This window comes from Haliotis rufescens, unplaced genomic scaffold (genome assembly GCF_023055435.1).
Source record: "Haliotis rufescens isolate VD_foot unplaced genomic scaffold, xgHalRufe1.0.p SCAF_24, whole genome shotgun sequence".
NCBI lineage: Eukaryota > Metazoa > Mollusca > Gastropoda > Lepetellida > Haliotidae > Haliotis > Haliotis rufescens.
Window position 1 is genome coordinate 2069157 of NW_025963935.1, and position 22643 is coordinate 2091799.

The 22643-nt window shown below is 40.1% G+C and overlaps 1 protein-coding gene across 4 annotated transcripts in view; it reads left to right on the forward strand.

Annotated features, from left to right (window-relative positions):
• Positions 1-4087: 4087 nt before the first annotated feature.
• The window catches only part of LOC124121368 (B-cell receptor CD22-like), a 28840-nt gene continuing 10284 nt past the window's right edge, over positions 4088-22643 (forward strand). For 2 of the 4 annotated variants that reach the window (XM_048401956.1, XM_048401957.1), the window contains exons 1-8: positions 4091-4350; positions 17165-17416; positions 17755-18015; positions 18834-19073; positions 19360-19620; positions 20114-20260; positions 20606-20636; positions 21328-21392. In XM_048401956.1, coding sequence (XP_048257913.1) covers positions 4296-4350; positions 17165-17416; positions 17755-18015; positions 18834-19073; positions 19360-19620; positions 20114-20260; positions 20606-20636; positions 21328-21392 — 1312 coding nt within the window. In that variant the 5' untranslated portion in view covers positions 4091-4295. Of the gene's footprint in view, positions 4351-17164; positions 17417-17754; positions 18016-18833; positions 19074-19359; positions 19621-20113; positions 20261-20605; positions 20637-21327; positions 21393-22643 lie in introns of all 4 variants that reach the window. The other 2 variants (XM_048401958.1, XM_048401959.1) reach the window with 2 other exon arrangements.

The window sequence follows — 22643 nt, forward strand, 5'->3', positions numbered from 1 at the left end:
ACAGGTTATTATGAAGTATATGATACCTGTGTCTGTAGGGGCACATATTGTTATGATGTATATAATACCTGTGTCTGTAGGGGCACATATTGTTATATAGTATATAATACCTGTGTCTGTAGGGGTACATGTTGTTATGAAGTATATAATACCTGTGTCTGTTGGAGCACATGTTGTTATGAAGTATATAATACCTGTGTCTGTAGGGGTAGATGTTGTTATGAAGTATATAATACCTGTGTCTGTAAGGGTACATGTTGTTATGATGTATATAATACCTGTGTCTGTAGGGGCACATGTTCTTATGAAGTATATAATACCTGTGTCTGTAGGGGCACATGTTGTTATGAAGTATATAATACTTGTGTCTGTAGGGGCACATGTTGTTATAAAATATATAATACCTGTGTCTTTAGTGGTGCAGATTGTTATGAAGTATATATTATCTTTGTCTGTAGGGGTACAGGTTGTTATGAATTATATAATACCTGAGTCTGTTTGGGCACATGTTGTTATGAAGTATATGATACCTGTGTCTGTAGGGGTACAGGTTGTTCTGAAGTATATTATACCTGTGTCTGTATTGGCACTTGTTGTTATGAAGTATATTATACATGTGTCTGTAGTGGTACAGGTTGTTATGAAGTATATGATACCTGTGTCTGTAGGGGTAGATGTTGTTATGAAGTATATAATACCTGTGTCTGTAGAGGTGCAGGTTGTTATGAAGTATATAATACATGATGTCATAAAGATTGAAAAAGAAACATAAATGGTGACTTGGACTTTTACTGTCATTGAGCATTGAGTTCATTTCAGGTCAATACCAATAACCTCAAAACAACAAAAGATGACGTAATCTAATCGGAGCATACAAATCTGTACTTTAAAATTCAGATCTAAATCCTTCTTGCTCCTCTTTATTCAAGTGTTTTCTATGAGCACACATATTAATCATTGTTAATTACTTTGTAAACAATGCGTCAAAGCCTTTTCTATATCCAATATAAATATCTGCATAAAGCCTAGTCGATTGTACGATTCTGACCATATCATGAGCATGTCTTTATGATTCCCCATCAAATAGTAACCTTTCCAGACACTTCTTCTAGGTGAGGTGAGGTGAAATAGGGTTTAACGTCGCGTCCAAGATAATTGTACTTATATAGCGACGTGCACGTACGTGTTTGTGTGGCTGCTTGTACTAGTCCGGACTGATGCCGATTTATAGTGCTAGCACACTGAGATACCATGCCGCAGTTTAACATGAATATCCCACTCACTGACTCCCAGTATACTGACTCCGAGCCGACCAGTCCTTGTTTTAGCCCCTTAATGCCGAGCGCTAGACAGGGTAACAACAAGTACCATCTTTTAACGTCTTTTAGTCTGACGCGGCCGGGGATCGAACCCCGGACCTTCCGCTCTCCGGGCGGACGCTCTACCACTAGACCACGGAGGCGGTCCACTTCTTCTAATCATGCCAGGCACTTCTAATAATGTAACTGGCCTGTAATGTGAAGGTTTGTTGATCACCGACGATAATAGTCCATTACAAAAGGATTTGACATAGCAATGCAAGTAAAAGCGACCGTGGTCTTGCGGTAGAGGTTCTGCTCGCCCGGGAGGTCCGGGTTTCGATTCCCGCGTCATACCAAAAGACCTTAAAAGATGGTACTTGTTGTTACCTTGTCTGGCACTCGGCATAAAAGGGGCTTAAACAAGGACTGGACGGCTCGGAATCAGTATAATGTGTCTGAGTGGGGTATTCATGTTAAACTGCAGCATGATATCTCAGTGTGCTAGCAGTGTAAATCAGTATCAGTCCAGATTAGTACAAGCACACACACACACACACACACAGTCACACAGACACACACAGACACACACACAGAGACACTAACACACACAGACACACACAGACACACACTCACACACACATGTACGTCGCAATATAAGTGTAATAATCTTCGACGCGACGTTAAACCCCATTTCACCTCATCTCACGGTAATAAAAACCTCTGACGAAATAAAGCATCAACTCTATCGTTATTGCAAGACAACTTACGGACGCTTCAGTGACTATTGAAGGCATAATGGATACTTTCAATTGTTTTGTTTGTTTGTTGTTTACCGCCGCACTTAGGAATATTCCAGCATTATGAAGCCAGTCTGTAAAGAAAACACGCCTGTGCCTGACAATCCTGTGATTTCCGTCATCAATCCACGCAAATATTTTTGTTTTTTACAAAAAGTGCAGGTTTTTTCATGGTGAATATAACATGAAATTTTAAATCCGCTACAGCAAAGTGTTCCAAATGCCTTTGGTTATTCAGGATTTTAATTAATATTTTTTTATTGTTTCCAAGTTGGTAAGTCAGACTAACGTACGCTCGTATGTGTTACTCGTAATTCATGACCTGTTCAGTTCTGATGTCGCCAGTCAAGAGCCGAACTGTAACCCTTTGCAATTCCGAGATTGTTTCCACGGAACATGCCGGCCTTACACGAAAGTAGAGTTCATTTCTGGAGCTTGGAATGTTTCAGGACGAGTTAGGTGTGATAAGACAGGGATTTTTCAAATGGTACTAATCTGGGTTTAAATGGTATATTTTATAAACGCTTCATCGATTGGTGTGTAGCGAAACGCCATATCGGTATAAGCATCTTCCAATGCAGTTAGGTTTACACGAAATAAAATAAATCACTGACCAACCAGATCCATTTTAGTCTCCCCTGAAGCCCAGCAGTAGGCTGTACGTAGGCTTGTAGAATTTTACACACGGTGGGAAAAGTGCCTTTCCTTTGAGACAGTGAGGTTTTCATCAGTGGTGGTGCCCACAGACATTGAATGTAGTGGCAAGTGGCCATGTTTACAGAGCGCATGCAACACATCAGGCAAGTTAAGCCACGTTGGTCGCTGAGAATACGTGGGTGAGTGGAAGTGTTCGGCAGCTTGAGTCCTGGGCGTTTCTTGGTCTTCAGCTCCTCCCCCCCCCCCCCCCCCCCCCCCCCCCACACACACACACTGAAACACGTGTTACATGTGATGTCTACTTAGACATTGTTCGAAATATGCCTCTGTTCGCCCGGTAGTGAATGGGTACCCGGTAGAATAAGATGTAAATGAGACTGTAAAGCCTCCAGCAGCTTACACTCTTCAGGGAGCTGTCTCTTGTTTCAAATCTTCAAATAAACACCACGTTTACCAGTTCCAGAAGAATCTTGCGATTCAGTGACAGCGGAAATATTTTCAGAAAATGTAATTTCCTGGAGACGTACAAAAAACGGGGAATTTTCACTTTTCATTAATCAATACACTCATATGTATTATATTCAGTTTTTATGTACTTTTCCACACGAATGATGCCCCAATATTTAACATGCTTTTGAAAATATACAAAATATGAATGCTACACAATTTGAAATCAGTAGTGAGGGAGTGAGTTCGGTTTAACGCCGCTTTTAACAGTATTCCAGTTATATCGCGACGTGTCAGCTCAATGTTGGAGGAAAATACTTTCTGTACGAATCGGCGCGGTATCATTTCTTACAATTGATCTTGGAGAGAGCTGCGTATTTTGTTGCCAGGATGCTCCTAAAGTCAGCAGTCTATAGTCCAAGGTGATGTGAGATGTAGCATTCATGAATCACTGGAGATCAATGACGACCCCAGGCGCCCGCGAAAAAGGGTAAGTACGCCTCGCCCCGCCCCGCCCCGCTACGCTAAGCCCCGCTAAGCCCCGCTAAGCCCCGCCCCGCTAAGCCCCGCGCCGCCCTGCCCCGCTAACCCCCGCGCCGCGCCGCTAAGCCCCGCCCCGCCCCGCCCCGCCCCGCTAAGCCCCGCGCCGGTGTCACCTGGCAACACCCACCATCTAGAAGGGTTGCCAAAAAAAAGAATGCACAACATTTTGTTGTACAGTACAGTACTTACTTACTGTAGGTGCAGAGAGGACAACACGTGAATGAACATACACAATGTGTTCTATCATGGTTCAGCATAGAGTGCAAGCAATGTTTGTTAAGTGCACCACATAAACCCTCAGTAAACTCTACCTATATGCGTCTGTCACCGCTCATACATTAAACACCGCAGTTGGTGGTGTTACTGTTAGTGTTTCCATACAGCCTACCTGGAAGTTCCATGACAAAGGACTGGATGGTGTGTTATCTTTCTGAACGAACCTAAATGTATTCATTTGCTGAATACAACTCCCCACATACAGATAAGTCCTGCACTGATTCACCATATGAAAACCTGATTTAAACTTGGCCACGGTCATATCACAGCCAACATGGCGAAGGGGATATGTCCTCTATTGGTGTGTCTGGCTGCGCTCCTTGTCAGTGGTATGTTATATTTTTTTAATATAAGAACAAACTTAGTATTATGCTTACATTCATCTTTCGTGGTATTAATAATCGAGTCTGGACCAGACAATCCAATGAGATGTATCATTAGCCACGATTCACGATTTTGGGTATGACTACAAGCTATCAAACAATTCACCTAATCTCTTCTACCCCTGCGTTGTTGCTGGGGACATATCCTTATCCATATATGTTTAATCACACATCAATGGTGCCAGTTGTCCCACCAGATATGTTTAATCACACATCAATGGTGTCAGTATTACCACTATATATTGTTAATCCCACATCAGTTGTGTCAGTATTACCACTATATATTGTTCATTCCACATCAATGGTGTCAGTATTCCCAACCAGATATGCTTAATCACACATCAATGGTGTCAATATTACCGCTATATATTGTTAATCCCACATCAGTTGTGTCAGTATTACCACTATATGTGTTTAATCACACATCAATAATGTCAGTGTTCCCACCTAATATATTTAATTACACATCAATGGTGTCAGTATTCCCGCCAGATATGTTTAATCACACATCAATGGTGCCAGTATTCCCAACCAGATATGCTTAATCACACATCAATGGTGTCAGCAATACAACTATAAATTGTTAATCACACATCAATGGTGTCAGTATTACCACTATATATTGTTAATCCCACATGAATGGTGTCAGTATTACCACTATATATTGTTAATCACACATCAATGGTGTCAGTATTACCACTATATATTGTTAATCACACATCAATGGTGTCAGTATTACCACTATATATTGTTAATCACACATCAATGGTGTCAGTATTACCACTATATATTGTTAATCACACATCAATGGTGTCAGTATTACCACTATATATTGTTAATCACACATCAATGGTGTCAGTATTACCACTATATATTGTAAATCACATATCAATGGTGTCAGTATTACCACTATATATTGTTAATCACACATCAATGGTGTCAGTATTACCACTATATATTGTTAATCGCACATCAATGGTGCCAGTATTACCACTATATATTGTTAATCCCACATCAGTTGTGTCAGTATTACCACTATATGTTGTTAATCACACATCAATGGTGTCAGTATTACCACTATATATTGGTAATCACACATCAATGGTGTCAGTATTACCACTATAGATTGTTAATCCCACATCAGTTGTGTCAGTATTACCACTATATATTGTTAATCACACATCAATGGTGTCAGCATTACCACTATATATTGTTAATCACACATCAATGGTGTCAGCATTACCACTATATATTGGTAATCACACATCAATGGTGTCAGTATTACCACTATAGATTGTTAATCACACATCAATGGTGTCAGTATTACCACTATATATTGTTCATCACACATCAATGGTGTCAGTATTACCACTATATATTGTAAATCACACATCAATGGTGTCAGTATTACCACTATATATTGTTAATCACACATCAGTTGTGTCAGTATTACCACTATATATTGTTAATCACACATCAATGGTGTCAGTATCACCATTATATATTATTAATCACACATCAATGGTGTCAGTATTACCACTATATATTGTTAATCACACATCAATGGTGTCAGTATTACCACTATATATTGTAAATCACACATCACTGGTGTCAGTATTACCACTATATATTGTTAATCACACATCAATGGTGTCAGTATTACCACTATATATTGTAAATCACACATCAATGGTGTCAGTATTACCACTATATATTGTAAATCACATATCAATGGTGTCAGTATTACCACTATATATTGTAAATCACATATCAATGGGGTCAGTATTACCACTATATATTGTTAATCACACATCAATGGTGTCAGTATTGCCACTATATATTGTAAATCATATATCAATGGTGTCAGTATTACCACTATATATTGTAAATCACTAACCAATGGTGTCAGTATTACCACTATATATTGTTAATCCCACATCAGTTGTGTCAGTATTACCACTATATATTGTTAATCACACATCAATGGTGTCAGCATTACCACTATATATTGTTAATCACACATCAATGGTGTCAGCATTACCACTATATATTGGTAATCACACATCAATGGTGTCAGTATTACCACTATAGATTGTTAATCACACATCAATGGTGTCAGTATTACCACTATATATTGTTGATCACACATCAATGGTGTCAGTATTACCACTATATATTGTAAATCACACATCAATGGTGTCAGTATTACCACTATATATTGTTAATCACACATCAGTTGTGTCAGTATTACCACTATATATTGTTAATCACACATCAATGGTGTCAGTATCACCATTATATATTATTAATCACACATCAATGGTGTCAGTATTACCACTATATATTGTTAATCACACATCAATGGTGTCAGTATTACCACTATATATTGTAAATCACATATCACTGGTGTCAGTATTACCACTATATATTGTTAATCACACATCAATGGTGTCAGTATTACCACTATATATTGTAAATCACACATCAATGGTGTCAGTATTACCACTATATATTGTAAATCACATATCAATGGTGTCAGTATTACCTCTATATATTGTAAATCACACAACAATGGGGTCAGTATTACCACTATATATTGTTAATCACACATCAATGGTGTCAGTATTGCCACTATATATTGTAAATCATATATCAATGGTGTCAGTATTACCACTATATATTGTAAATCACTAACCAATGGTGTCAGTATTACCACTATATATTGTTAATCCCACATCAGTTGTGTCAGTATTACCACTATATATTGTTAATCACGCATCAATGGTGTCAGTATTACCTCTATATATTGTTAATCCAACATCAGTTGTGTCAGTATTACCACCATATATTTTTAATCACACATCAATGGTGCCAGTATTACCACTATATATTGTTTATCACACATCAACGGTGTCAGTATTACAACTATAGATTGTTAATCCCACATCAGTTGTGTCAGTATTACCACTATATATTGTTAATCCCACACCAATGGTGTAATCATTACCACTATATATTGTTAATCACACATACGTGTTGTAAGTATTCATATCAGATATGCTCTATCACACATCAGTGGTGTCAGTATTTTCACTTTATTTTGTTAATCACACATACGTGTTGTAAGTATTCATATCAGATATGCCCTATCACACATCAGTGGTGTCAGTATTTTCACTTTATTTTGTTAATCACACATACGTGTTGTAAGTATTCCCACCAGATATGTTTCATCACACATCAGTGGTGTCAGTATTAACACCGAGTTAACCAATGAGTTTGGGATCTCCTAATATGGAGGTTTAAAGAGTCACTGTAGAGGTCCCTAGACCTGTGGAGGAAGATTTTTTGTTGACAGCAGCATGACTGCATAACAACGAGTACCGTAAATCTTGAAATTAACGCGACCGTGAAATAAATGCAAAAAATGCGTGTAGTCTTCGTTCGAATTGATGAAACGTCGCATTTATGTCTCCAAATGACTATCAACAATAAGACTGCACACTTTGGATAGCGGAAATACCAACTTGAATATAAACACAAACACGGTTTATTGGGCAGCAGTTGTAACCAGAATATAACAATGTCATTCGAAGAATAGGAACTACACAGCACACTGACAGCTCGATAGATACACACTTCCCATCGAGGTGTCGGACGTATTACTGTTATCTACCTGGAAGCTCTTTTTTTTGCTTGTTTGTTGTTTGACGAACCTGACCACCTGTTCCCGTTAGTCGCCTTTTACGACAAGCATAGGCGTCTGTTAGGAGTGTGAATAAGCTGACACCTACTCGACCCACGGCATAGTCCAATTGAATTTAACAGAATAAAAGACCTATTCACGGTGCTCCACAGCTATGCACGCACTGAGGACCACGCCCTGTTTAGGAAAGGTGTAACATATTGACTAAACAATCGCCCGTAACCACCAGTGAATCTGTATTGCTTTCTATTCAACTTTTCAACTTTCTATTCTATCCTATCCTATTCTACCAGGAAGTTATTTGTTGACTGCTGCTACATGAACAGCCCAAGTAGACATCCACAACGACAAGTACTCAGTCGATATACACACACTTGTGCAATCATGATGTATTACATCATCTACCCGGAAGCTCTAGGGTCAATCCTACTGATTTTTAATTACTCTATGAGCCGTTTCACCACAGCTATACACCAACTGAGAGCCATGCCCTGTTTTCGATAGGTGTGACTAAACACTAAACATTTACTAAACAATCGGCCGGATCCACCAGTGAAAGTATATTGCTTTGTATTCAATATGGCGAAATACATTGCAGCTGACATTGTTCTCCTGGCATATATTTCTTTCATGGGAGGATCCGATTTCTTACTTTGATTTATGTAACCTTTACTAATTAACTATTTGTGATACATGTAAGATAAACCATTACATGAACTACGATTGCTATGTGGTTGGCTGATATCGACAAGTTATTTGCATGTTTAATAATCTCCAAGTGTTATTTCATATTAGCACTACGTGGTCAAACAGCAGGCCCACTTTTAGACCGCTTTTCTATATAAGTACTAGTCTTCTTGTCATACGTGTCGTATCTAAAACCCGTAACAACATTAAGTGAGTTGGGTTTAACGGCTTTGAACACTATTCCGGTTACATCACGGCGTGTCAGCCTAATGTGGGAGGAAACGCCGAAGCGATTCAGCCGTTTACCACTTTGATAAAACTCATGAGCATAGGTATGGCGCTGACAAACCTAGACTCATGATGTGTTCAAACAGGGATTCGATCCTACAATCAAAGGTTTCTAGCGTGCCTAGGGACCCAACTCTGCACATTGAAGGCCGGCGTCAGAGACGAATTTCCAGTCGAATATCCCGGTCAACAGTTAGGTCGTGTTTTGCTGACAATAATCAAAACGTAAAAACACCACTGAGCTGTTGACTGGATACTTAAGACCATGACAAACAGTCAGTCACAATCACCCTTTAGGCTTGTACTGCAGGAAGCACAATTAGAATGGCAGACATTGTAAGGGATTGGCCATTTGATATTCTAGGAAGAGGCCTGGGAGTGTATCAACTAAATATATTGTGGCCGAAATTGTTATCTTCAGGCTGATAGAGTTAAATACATGTAGAATACTAATCGAGCTCCCGAGTAATACCAGTTTTATAAAACGAGGGAATAGTTCAGGTATCTGACTCGCTTTCGTTTCATAAAACTGGTTTTACACGGGGGCGAGTTTAGTATTTTATTGATTACTTGCTATTTATAACGTTTTAGAATTATACTAGAAAAGTCTGACACCTACATGACCCATGGCATAGTCCAATTGAGTTTTACAGAATAACACTTCAAACACGTCAAAATTTGAAACGCATGAATATAATACCATACAACGTTCACCTTTAGAATTCAGGCGCAGTTCAACAAAGATATTGTAGAGCTCAGGTTATCGCAGCTCACATACTTAAAAAGGAACTTACGACTGTCGTTGCGCTACAGTACGATCGCCTTGTGGAACGGGGCCCTGCACCACAAAGTTGACAACACGTCACAATACTCAATGACGTGATTTGAGGAATTTTGTTGCAAGGTCCATCGGCGAAACAATGCCATGTGACGTCAGCCTAAACAACAAGATATTGCTTGGGTCATCGAGTGTGCGTAAGCTCCTCTCAGTGATCTATCATCTCCACGTGCAATGTCGTTGACTAAGCCAAGGGATGTTTAGAACTGTTTGGTACCGCCGCTGAATAACAGTGTTGGCAGACTTGAGGTGTACTATAACGGTTCAAGGGGAACAGTTTGTGATGATAGTTTTGGGCATTTGTCATTTGATGAACACAACCTGGGGTTGAGAGAGTAGTCTCTTCTCGCGTATCTCCTTCAATTTGGTCAGTCTGGTTTTAACATCCTTCATGGCAGATACTGGTTGGAATGTTCCATATTGCAATCCTGGGATGTGGACAATGCATACTGGCTTTTGCTTCGCCTCCTCTTTACCGCTTTGGCCACCCCTCCAAAGTTTGGCTGAGTAACGTCGACTGTACGGGGACAGAGACCTCCCTAAACGAGTGTTCCCACTCTCGCTGGGGAACAGCGAGTTGTTCTCACAGTATTGATGCTGCCGTGGGATGTCGTGGAGGTGGGTTCGATAAAGTAGTGATGTGTGATGACAGTATGTCGTGGAGCTGGGTTTGACACAATAGAGATGTGGGATGGTATTTTGTGGAAGAAGACTTAACGCAGTAGTGATGTTGGCGTGGGATGTCTTGGAGGTGGGTTTGACACAATAGAGATGTGGGATGGTATTTTGTGGAAGAAGACTTAACATAGTGGTGATGTTGGCGTGGGATGTCTTGGAGGTGGGTTTGACACAATAGAGATGTTTGGTGGTATTTTGTGGAAGAAGACTTAACGCAGTAGTGATGTTGGCGTGGGATGTCTTGGAGGTGGGTTTGACACAATAGAGATGTTTGGTGGTATTTTGTGGAAGAAGACTTAACATAGTGGTGATGTTGGCGTGGGATGTCGTGGAGGTGGGTTTGACACAATAGAGATGTTTGGTGGTATTTTGTGGAAGAAGACTTAACATAGTGCTGATGTTGGCGTGGGATGTCATGGAGGTGGGTTTGACACAATAGAGATGTTTGGTGGTATTTTGTGGAAGAAGACTTAACATAGTGGTGATGTTGGCGTGGGATGTCTTGGAGGTGGGTTTGACACAATAGAGATGTTTGGTGGTATTTTGTGGAAGAAGACTTAACATAGTGGTGATGTTGGCGTGGGATGTCGTGGAGGTGGGTTTGACACAATAGAGATGTTTGGTGGTATTTTGTGGAAGAAGACTTAACATAGTGCTGATGTTGGCGTGGGATGTCTTGGAGGTGGGTTTGACACAATAGAGATGTTTGGTGGTATTTTGTGGAAGAAGACTTAACATAGTGGTGATGTTGGCGTGGGATGTCTTGGAGGTGGGTTTGACACAATAGAGATGTTTGGTGGTATTTTGTGGAAGAAGACTTAACATAGTGGTGATGTTGGCGTGGGATGTCTTGGAGGTGGGTTTGACACAATAGAGATGTTGGGTGGTATTTTGTGGAAGAAGACTTAACATAGTGGTGATGTTGGCGTGGGATGTCGTGAAGGTGGGTTTGACACAATAGAGATGTTTGGTGGTATTTTGTGGAAGAAGACTTAACATAGTGGTGATGTTGGCGTGGGATGTCGTGGAGGTGGGTTTAACGCAATAGAGATGTTGGGTGGTATTTTGTGGAAGAAGACTTAACGCAGTGGTGATGTTGGCGTGGGATGTCGTGGAGGTGGGTTTAACACAATAGAGATGTTGGGTGGTATTTTGTGGAAGAAGACTTAACGCAGTGGTGATGTTGGCGTGGGATGTCGTGGAGGTGGGTTTAACACATTACAGATGTTGGGTGGTATTTTGTGGAAGAAGACTTAACGCAGTGGTGATGTTGGCGTGGGATGTCGTGGAGGTGGGTTTAACACATTACAGATGTTGGGTGGTATTTTGTGGAAGAAGACTTAAGGCAGTGGTGATGTTGGCGTGGGATGTCGTGGAGGTGGGTTTGACACATTACAGATGTTGGGTGGTATTTTGTGGAAGAAGACTTAACGCAGTGGTGATGTTGGCGTGGGATGTCGTGGAGGTGGGTTTGACACATTTGTGATGTGGGGGGTTGGGGTTGTATTTCCTTGCGTCAGAGGTGATAAATGTTCATAATAGAAGTTATCTATACTAATATCTAAACTGACTAAAATGTACATGTTGTATTTGAGTTTACGCCCCTTGTCATGTCAAGACGTTATGCGCTCTGTCAAAAAATCACCTTAATGTCGTATTATGGCCGAAATTGACAGAATTGAAGTTGAAATAAGCGTTTGACATAATACCAGGGACCGAAGTAAGACAAGAAATGGTGTCGATCGACGTCTATAGAGCAAGAATTGGACTTTTCACTCAACCAAAAGGCACCCGGCAAGTAACACTTGACAAACATGGCGAGTATTCACCGACTGTCGTTGGGTCTGATATACATTTCAGATTCGTTGTATGCACAGCTGTGTTTATCTTGCATATTGGTTTTAGCTATGCTGTTTTGAACGCATGTGAAAATGTTGATATTTATTCATATTTACCAAAAGAGCATGTTTGTGACCTTGTTTTCACCAGTGACGTCACATCATTCAAAACTGAATGGCCAGCTTGGCCATCTCACTCTTCACGTGCTCCAGTCGCTTGCCTTTTAGGTGGTAATCCACTGCCCGCTGAGGTAATAACACATAGAAACGACATCGAACTTAATCCCGGACCACCTACCTTAGCAGAAGTCAAAGATACCATTTTGAAGGAAATCCAGTGCGTGAAATGTGATCTCGGAAGTCAGATAACCACACTATCAAATGAGGTTCGAGATCTGAGCGCCAGATTTCATAACATTGAATCAAAGATGACCAACTCCAGAGTGACATGGAAACTGTACAACACAACCAGAGCATAATGTACGAGGACGTTGGTTTGATCTCCGGTAAGATGGAAAACGTGGAAGAGAAACTAGCACAGTTCGACGGCGAGATCGACAAGCTAGAGGCATTTAGCAGGCGTGACAACGTTATCCTCTATAACGTGACAGAGGAAACAGGGGAGACGCACACTGATTGCAAGGTCAAGGTACTAGACATCTTGAACAGCAATGTTCAGACCAAGACCTGGGTTAGTGATGACGTCATCCGTGCACATCGACTCGGCGCCCAACGTGAGGATACCTCTAAACCAAGACCGCTAATTGCTAAATTACGGCTGTCTGATGACAAAATTGAAGTATTGAAAGCTCGACCAACACTCAAGAATATCGGTTATGGAGTCTCAAGTGACTTAACTATCCGCCAACGCGAACAACTTAAAGCCGTGAAAGATAGAGGACTGATTGGATATTTTAAAAATGGTAAGCTGTTACTAAACCACGAAATGATGAACATAACCATGACACACACAAATCTGAGAGCTCCAAACGACAATTGAGGAGTACCTCTAAGCGTGGTGGCTACCATAAGAGATAACAATCCGGCCAGGGCCGGTATTCGACACAGAATGGAAATAACACCGGTAACGATAAACATTTGTCATTGTTGTCCTGGAACATTTGTGGCCTTCGTAAAATGTTTGATGATTGTGACTTTATTGCACACCTCCAATCATTTGATATTGTGTGTCTCTTGGAGACATTTATATCAGATTTCCCAGACTTAAACTGGTTACCTGGTTACCAAATGTACTTTGCCCCAGCAGTTAAAACATCATTGTCAGGTAGATGTTCTGGTGGTGTGTGTCTCTGCGTTAGGCAAGATGTTGTGAACATGTGCATTCACCTTAGCACCGACATAGAAAATTTCAAATGTTTAAAATTTCCAAAATCTGTGTTTAATTTGAAATGTGATTTAATGTTGTTGTGTACATATGTCCCTCCGGCAGGTTCAACATTTTACAAAGGGAGAACTGATTCAGGTTGCCTTATTGATAAAGTGGAAGCTTTTATATTGGAGCATTGGTCTGATTTCACTTCTTCACATGTGCTACTATGTGGTGATTTTAATGCCCGCACAGGCAACGAAAATAATCCCATTTCTGAGGAAAGTGATGACTTTGGACATGATGATGTATACATTGATGTTGCCAATGCCCCTGTTGAACAACGTGTATCGCACGATGGTACTATCAATAGATATTGTATCTATGCTTTGTACTTCGTATGTTTATACTAAATAGGAGAGTTTATGGTGATAGTGCAGGCGAGTTTACTTTTGTAGGAGATACTGGTTCTAGTGTTGTTGATTATTTTATTGCATCTGCTGATTGTTTCCAGTATGTAGATATGTTAAATGTTGATGATCGATCAGATTCAGACCATCTCCCTCTTGAGTTATCCTGCAGGTTTCCTTGTAGCAATCGTGCCATACATAATTTAGACCGTGAGGATGATGTCTCTATGAACAGTACATTTTCATGGAACGAATCGAAAAAAAGCATTTTTATCACAGCACTTAGATGGTCCTTGCATATTCATGAAAATTCCTTGATGGATAAAATCGAAGCTAATGTAGAGGAGGGGATTACATATTTGGTACAGTATGTTCCAGACTCGGCGTCCTGTATGAGGAAACAGATCAAATATGGTCAACATAAACACGATAAACCAAAGTTGAATATAGCACGTAGGGCAGCAAGATCTGAATCAAGGAAGGCTCTCAGAAGGTATAGGTGTTGTCGCAGTGAATACAACCGACAACGCTACTGCAAACTGAGAAATGTGTATAAACACTTTTGTAGAAAGTTCAAATATGATCTTAAATTGTCACGGCTAATCCGACTAAACAGCACTTTACACAGTCCGAAATTATTTTGGAATACTATACGTTCTCTTCAGAGACATCCTACGCCCAAAGGATCTATATCCCAAACAGAATGGTTACATCATTTCAAGAAGTTATTCTCAAAAGATGATTCGATATATTTGGTAGACAATGAGTGCTTTGAACGTGATGATGATGGCGTCAGTGATATTCTTAGTGATGTTGACATGCTTCTGTTGGAATCGCCTATCACGGAAACGGAAATATTTAATGCTATATCTCACCTTAAAACAGGTAAATCTGCTGGGACTGATTGTGTTATAGCTGAAATGCTCAAGTACTCACTGCCTGATACTATGCCTTTTCTGGGTAAATGTTTCAATCGGATTTTTGATACAGGTATTTTTCCTTCTATCTGGTCAAAATCTATTATTATTCCGTTATGCAAGAATGGAAACGTAAACAATCCTGACAATTATCGGGGTATATCTCTCACGAGTATCCTTAGTAAAGCATTTACATCTATCATCAATAATAGATTAACACAGTGGTCAAATATGAGAGATTTGATCCCTGAAACACAAGCGGGATTTAGAAAGGACTATTCGACTTTTGACCACATATTTACTTTGTATGCAGTCATTGAGAAATATTTATCGTACAGGAAACGTAAGTTGTATGTGGCCTTTGTTGATTTTAAAAAGGCATTTGATTCTGTAAATAGAGCTTATTTGTGGAGGTGTTTGAAAAATAAGGGTTTAGGAGGGAAATGCTTGTCATGATTAAATCAATGTATGCAAATGTAAAATCATGTGTTCGCTGTGGTGATATTAAGAGTGACTTTTTTGATTGTCCGATAGGTTTACGTCAATGATGTGTTTTAAGTCCTATACTTTTCTCATTTTTTATAAATGAGTTATATGTTGATGTCCCCTGATGTAATAAAACTTTTCATGCTACTTTTTACAGATGATGTGATTTTGATGTCTAGTACTATTATAGGTCTACAGAAGCAGCTTAACATACTTTCGGAATATTCAGATAAATGGAAACTTAGTGTTAATCTTGAATAAACAAATATTGTTATATTTCGTAGAGGTGGTCGAGTGGCCACAAGAGAGAAATGTTTTTTTAAAGGTACATGTATTAATGTTGTGCATGAATACAAATACCTTGGCATATTGTTTACCCATACACTGAATCTGAATAAAGCAGTAATTAATCTCACAAACAGAGCAAAGAAAGCTCTGTTACAAGTCCACTTTGTTATGTCTAAGCTCGGAGTTATTTCACCAAAAATGTATTTTAAATTATTTGATTCTCAAATACAACCTATTTTACTATACGGGTCTGAGATATGGGGTTGTAAAGAGTTCTATACAATTGAAAAGGTTCATCTCCTCGCTTGTAAAAAGTTTTTGAATGTTGGTATGTCAACACCAAGTAATATGGTTTATGGAGAATGCGGGAGATTCCCATTGTACATTGGATCTTACACTCGTTGTTTGAAGTATTGGTGTAAAATAATAATAATGCCTGAACACCGTTTACCCAAGAAAGCCTACAACATGCTCGTACACCTCGACAATCTTGGAAAGAACACATGGGCTTCTTGTATTCGTACATTGCTTTTTACATATGGCTTTGGTTTCATTTGGCTGTCCCAGACAATTGGTAATGCAAATGCTTTCATTAAGTACTTTCGCATGCGTGCCATTGACATGTTTCATCAGAAATGGCATTCAGATATTTATGAAAGTTCAAGATATGATACTTATCGCCAATTCAAGTCATTGCTTGAACCAGAATCCTATTTATCAAATTTACGGTACAGGAATTCTCGTAACACACTTATTTGTTTTAGACTTGGCCTGAATGATCTAAAAATTAACACAGGGAGATTTTCATCTATTGAGAAATCGTTACGATTATGCCCATTTTGTGACATTGTTGTCGAAGATGAATACCATTTCATGTTTATTTGCCCTACATACGAAAATCTAAGAGACAAGTACTTACCGCAGTGGTCTCTATCTCAGTTTAATGCTAAAAGATTGTCTTCATTACTGTCTTGCAAGGATCTTATAACACAACATCAACTGGCTTTGTACATACATAATGCTTTTTTGTTACGAAGTGAATTGTTACCTTGACTTTGTATTTTATAAAATATGTTATGTAACTCCGTTGTATATGGGCCTGTGGCCTTTCATACAATAAAGAATTGAATTGAATTGAATTGAGTTTGAGGTGAGAAATATACATAGTGAAACTTTTATCTTGAGAAATATTTAAACAGTATCTAAATGAAGGGACTCGAAAGCAAATCTATATAGACTAGAAAGTGGATACATAATTAGATTCTTTGCATATTGTATACGTGGTCACATCTTTCAGCTGCCCTGCAAATCCACCTGGTGCCATCAGGAAGTGTCCTCAACGTATTCCTTGGTCAGGTGGTCAGTGTCGTGTGTATGGTCGACTCCTGCAACTCTTCGGTCACGTCGTTCAGATGGACACACAACGGACGTTCCTACAGTCCCTTCATTGGACAAACCTTCATAAAAACAGTAACAGACAAGTCTGACTCTGGCACTTTAGAATGCAGAGTAGGGAATGTGCGTGCCTCTACTCAAATCAGTGTTCTGTGTAAGTCATTTTGAATCTACGGAAAAGGAATACTAGGGTTGCAATTTATGCCAATACAAATGAAAATCTTTAGTAGCTCATTTTATGAATTATGAAAGTATATTTCTGTGACAAATGAATTTCGTGTTTTCTCTTATAATGTATAGGCATTTAACATATACTTTATTGAATGCGAGAGCTTATTCCTGTCCCGTATATATTTACATCGGTAGTCGTTGGGTACGGTAGTGTAGAACGTGTGTATGTCAATTTTCAATCCTTATGAAATTAATAATTCTTGTATTTGTAATTGCACGGAAAACATCACTAATCAGTGGATTGATCATTGATATCCCCAGACCCGCCAGTGGTACATCTGGAGCCAAGGAGTGACACCCTGGATGTCAGGGTCGGTGAAGACCTCCGTGTAGTCTGTGTAGTAGAGAAGGCCAAACCTAGTGTCAACACATATCAGTGGTCTCACAACGGACAAACAAGTACTGGGCGAACATTCCTCAAACGTAGCATAACCCTTTCTGACCGAGGGAAACTGACCTGTACTGCTGATAATGGACACATGATGACACCCGGACGAGCAGTCACTCATGTTAACGTTCAATGTGAGCTACATCATTAACCTATTATCATAAGTTTCTTTCTGGAATAATGAGGACATTCTTATGCCCTGTTTCAAACAATTGGAGCCCAGCGTAGAGGTTTTCATTGGCAAACACGGTGGAGCCGTAAATGCTGCTTGAGTCGTGTACGACCACAACCACTCTTTCACCTCCTACACATGATGTTTCATAAGGACAATGTTAGTTATGGACAAGCGTTAATGAACCATGACTTATCACGTCTAATGCTGGAAAAATGTCCTGCTCTCCAAATTGGGGAGGGAACATAATTGATAATGATAAAGGTATTTTGTGGTGCATTTATGTACATGCTATTTAATGTTTTACTTGTGGGGGTGGGGGGAGGCATTTCATGGAGGCGGAGGTGGATTGCGATACAGTAGTGATGGTTGCGTGGTGGTGTTTTGTGGAAGAAGGTTTGATACAGTGGTGATATTGGCGTGATATGTCGTGGAGATGGGTTTGAGAAATTAGTGATGCGGGGGTTGGGGTTGTTGGGGGGGGGGGGGGGGGGGGGGCTGTTGTAGAAGAAGGTTTAACACAGTAGTGATGCTGACGTGATATGTCGTGGAGAAGGGTTTCATAAATTAGTTATGTTGGGTGGTGTTTCATTGACTTGGAGGTGAGACATATACAAAGTGAAAATTTTATCTCGAGAAATAATTTAACAATATCTAAATGAATGTAATGGGATTCGATAGCAATTTTATATAGACTAATAAGTACATGATGTATTTGAATAAAGAAGTGCATACATAATTCGAATGTTTGTATATTGTATACGTGGTCAAATCTTTCAGCCGCCCTGCAAATCCACCTGGAGCCAAGAGGAAGTGTCCTTAACGTCCTCCTTGGTCAAGTGCTCAGTGTCGTGTGTATGGTCGACTCCTTCAACTCTCCGGTCACGTCGTTCAGCTGGACACACAACGGAGGTTCCTACACTGGACGAACCTTCAGTAAAACAGCTGCAAAGTTTGACTCTGGCACTTTAGAATGCAGAGCAGGGAATGTGCGCGCCTCTACTCAAATCAGTGTTCTGTGTAAGTAATTTACGATTTTGAATCTATGGAAAAGGGAGGGTGGCAATGTATGCCAGTTCAAATGTAATCCTTTAGTAGCTCATTTTATTAGTTATGAAAGTATATTTCTATGACAAACGTAACAAAAGCGTCATTGGAATTTCGTGTTTTCTCTTCAGTAGAAGAATAATGTACGTACATTTAACATATTCTTTATTTACTACGGGAGTTTATACCTGTCCCGTCTGTACATGTCATTGCATTGAATTATGTCACTAATCTGAGGATTAATAATTGATATTTCCAGACCCGCCAGTGGTACATCTAGAACCAAGCAATGACACCATTGATGTCATTGTCGGTGAAGACCTCCGTGTAAAGTGTGTGGTAGATGATGCCAACCCTAGTGTCCACACATTCCGGTGGTCTCACAATGGACAAACAAGTACTGGGTCGACATTCCTCAAAAGTAACATAACCCATTCTGACGGAGGGAAACTGACCTGTGAAGCTGATAATGGACACATGATGACACCCGGACGAGCAGTTGCATATGTAAACGTTCAATGTGAGCTACATCATTAACCTATTATCATAAGTTTCTTTCTGTAATATTGAGGGACTTTCTTACACCCAGCTACAAACAATTGGAGTCCATCCTAGATGACTTAATTGGCAAACACGGTGAAGCCTCATCTGCTATTTGTGTCGTGTACGACCCCAACCACTCTGTCACCTCCTATACATGTTTTATAATGACAATATAAGTTATGGAGTGAGTGAGTTGGTTTTACGCCGCTTTTAGCAACATTCCAGCAATATCACGTCGGGGGACACCAGAAATGGGCTTCACATATTGTACCCATGTTGGGAATCGAACCCGGGTCTTCGGCGTGACGAGCGAACGCTTTAACGACTTGGTTACCCGACCGCCCCTAGTTATGGACAAGCGTTTATAAAGCGTCTAATGTTGGGAATATGTCCTGCTTTGTAAACTGTGCAGGGAACACAATTGATAATAAAGGTCATTGTGGGTCCATGTTTGTACATTTTTGTCACAGTGCAAGTTTCGTCGGCGATCTTGAGTGATGACACTGAAAACAAGAATCAAGTGGCTGCCATTGTTACTGGAACTGTTGGCATGGTTACCATTATCATCCTCATCGTCGTCATTATACACCTGAGGAGGAGTTTGCATGCTGCAAAACGTAGGTGCATCTGTGTTTTCACTGAAGTGAGTGAGTGAGTGTGGTTTTACGCCGCGTTAGCAATTTTCCAGCAATATCACGGCGGGGGACACCAGAAATGGGCTTCACACATTGTACCAATGTCGGAAATCGAACCCGGGTCTTCCGCGTGACGAGCGAACACTTTAACCACAAGGCTACCTGGCTGACCCGTTTAATTTAAGAGCTTCAAGGACATGTGCTATATACAATAATACACAACGTCCATTATGTTGTGCACATATATCTAATGATTGTTATTTCTTTTGACTGAAAATATTGTTTGAAGAGCTATATTTTGAAACTGGTATGCTTTCTCATTTGTAGTTGGGCACAAACCGGATGAAAGGCCAAACAGGTAGTTGTTTTTTTCATTGCAGTTATCAAGCAATATATATATAACGTTTAATCATTATTCCAACATGCTTCTCTAATACTTCTCTAATTGGTCAAAGGCATTTCTGTAGTACTATCACATCCACGTGTATATTTGGTGAAGCAGGTTCTGTAAACATGAAGAGTATATATATATATATATATATATATATAACACGTTTATTCATTATTCTAACATGCTTCTCTAACGGATCAAATGCATTTCTGTAGTACTGTCACATCCACGTCTAATGATGTTTAAAGTTGAATATTATAACCTGGTAGGAAATATGGAAAGATTATGTCAACCATCTCGCCCGCAGCATGCTTATCCCAAACATGTATTCCAACACTGTGTCACACGATTGTCCAAGGCGGGCGTTGGTGGTGCCCGATGAATTATGTATGTGTCGGGGGACACAGAACGTCGTCTTTACAGTCATGAAAGAAGTTGTTATCCATAAAAGGTGTTTCCTTTGTCATCCGTCAACTATCAAAGAATTCATCATAGCTTGTATTTACAAATAACCCATTGTTTTGGTAGTAAACCTATGACATGTTAATTCCTAAAGAAACTGGAGAGCTTTTGGCTTTTTGCACTTAAAAGTATGATAAACAGGACCATGATAACTGTTATGCTTGTCTAACAAAATCTGATTGTGCATCTATACTAGGACTGAACAAGCGAATAGGGCAAGCCGCCAACAGAATTACGAGCCGATGGAGACGTCAAGTGAAGGTATGAACACAAATATTAAACCAAAACAGATATTATGTTGACATGCCAAGTGAACTGAGAACCTTGTGTGTGTGTGTGTGTGTGTGTGTGTGTGTGTGTGTGTGTGTGTGTGTGTGTGTGTGTGTGTGTGTGTGTGTGTGTGTGTGTGTGTGTGTGTGTGTGTGTGTGTGTGTCTCACAATAAATGAGCTTCACACAGTTTACCAATGTTGGGCATCACACCAGGGCCTCCGTCGTGACGAGCGGACGGATTACGTCCAGTATAGGCTACCGCCCCACCCCACTGACTGAGACTAAAGCCCCATGTTAACCTAGAGTGATACTGTAACACCACCCAACTGACTAAGACTAAAGCCCCATGTTAACCTGGAGTATTATTGTAACAACACCCCACTGACTGAGACTAAAGCCCTATGTCAACCTGGAGTGTTATTGTAACACCACCACTCTGACTAAGACTAAAGCCCCATGTTAACCTGGAGTATTATTGTAACAACACCCCACTGACTGAGACTAAAGCCCTATGTTAACCTGGAGTGTTATTGTAACACCACCACCCTGACTGAGACTAAAGCCCCATGTTAAACTGGAGTGTTATTGTAACACCACCACCCTGACTGAGACTAAAGCCCTATGTTAACCTGGAGTGTTATTGTAACACCACCCCTCTGACTGAGACTAAAGCCCAATGTTAACCTGGAGTGTTCTTGTAACATCACCCCACTGACTAAGACTAAAGCCCCATGTTAACTTCGAGTGTTATTCTAACACCACCCCACTGACTAAGATTAAAGCCCCATGTTAAACTGGAGTGTTATTGTAACACCACCCAACTAACTAAGACTAAAGCCCCATGTTAACATGGAGTGTTAGTGTAACACCACCCCACTGACTGAGACTAAAGCCCCATGTTAAACTGGAGTGTTATTGTAACACCACCCAACTAACTAAGACTAAAGCCCCATGTTAACATGGAGTGTTAGTGTAACACCACCCCACTGACTGAGACTAAAGCCCCAGGTTAACCTGGAGTGTTATTGTAACACCACCCCTCTGACTGAGACTAAAGCCCCATGTTAAACTGGAGTGTTATTGTAACACCACCACCCTGACTGAGACTAAAGCCCTATGTTAACCTGGAGTGTTATTGTAACACCACCCCTCTGACTGAGACTAAAGCCCAATGTTAACCTGGAGTGTTCTTGTAACACCACCCCACTGACTGAGACTTAAGCCCCATGTTAACTTCGAG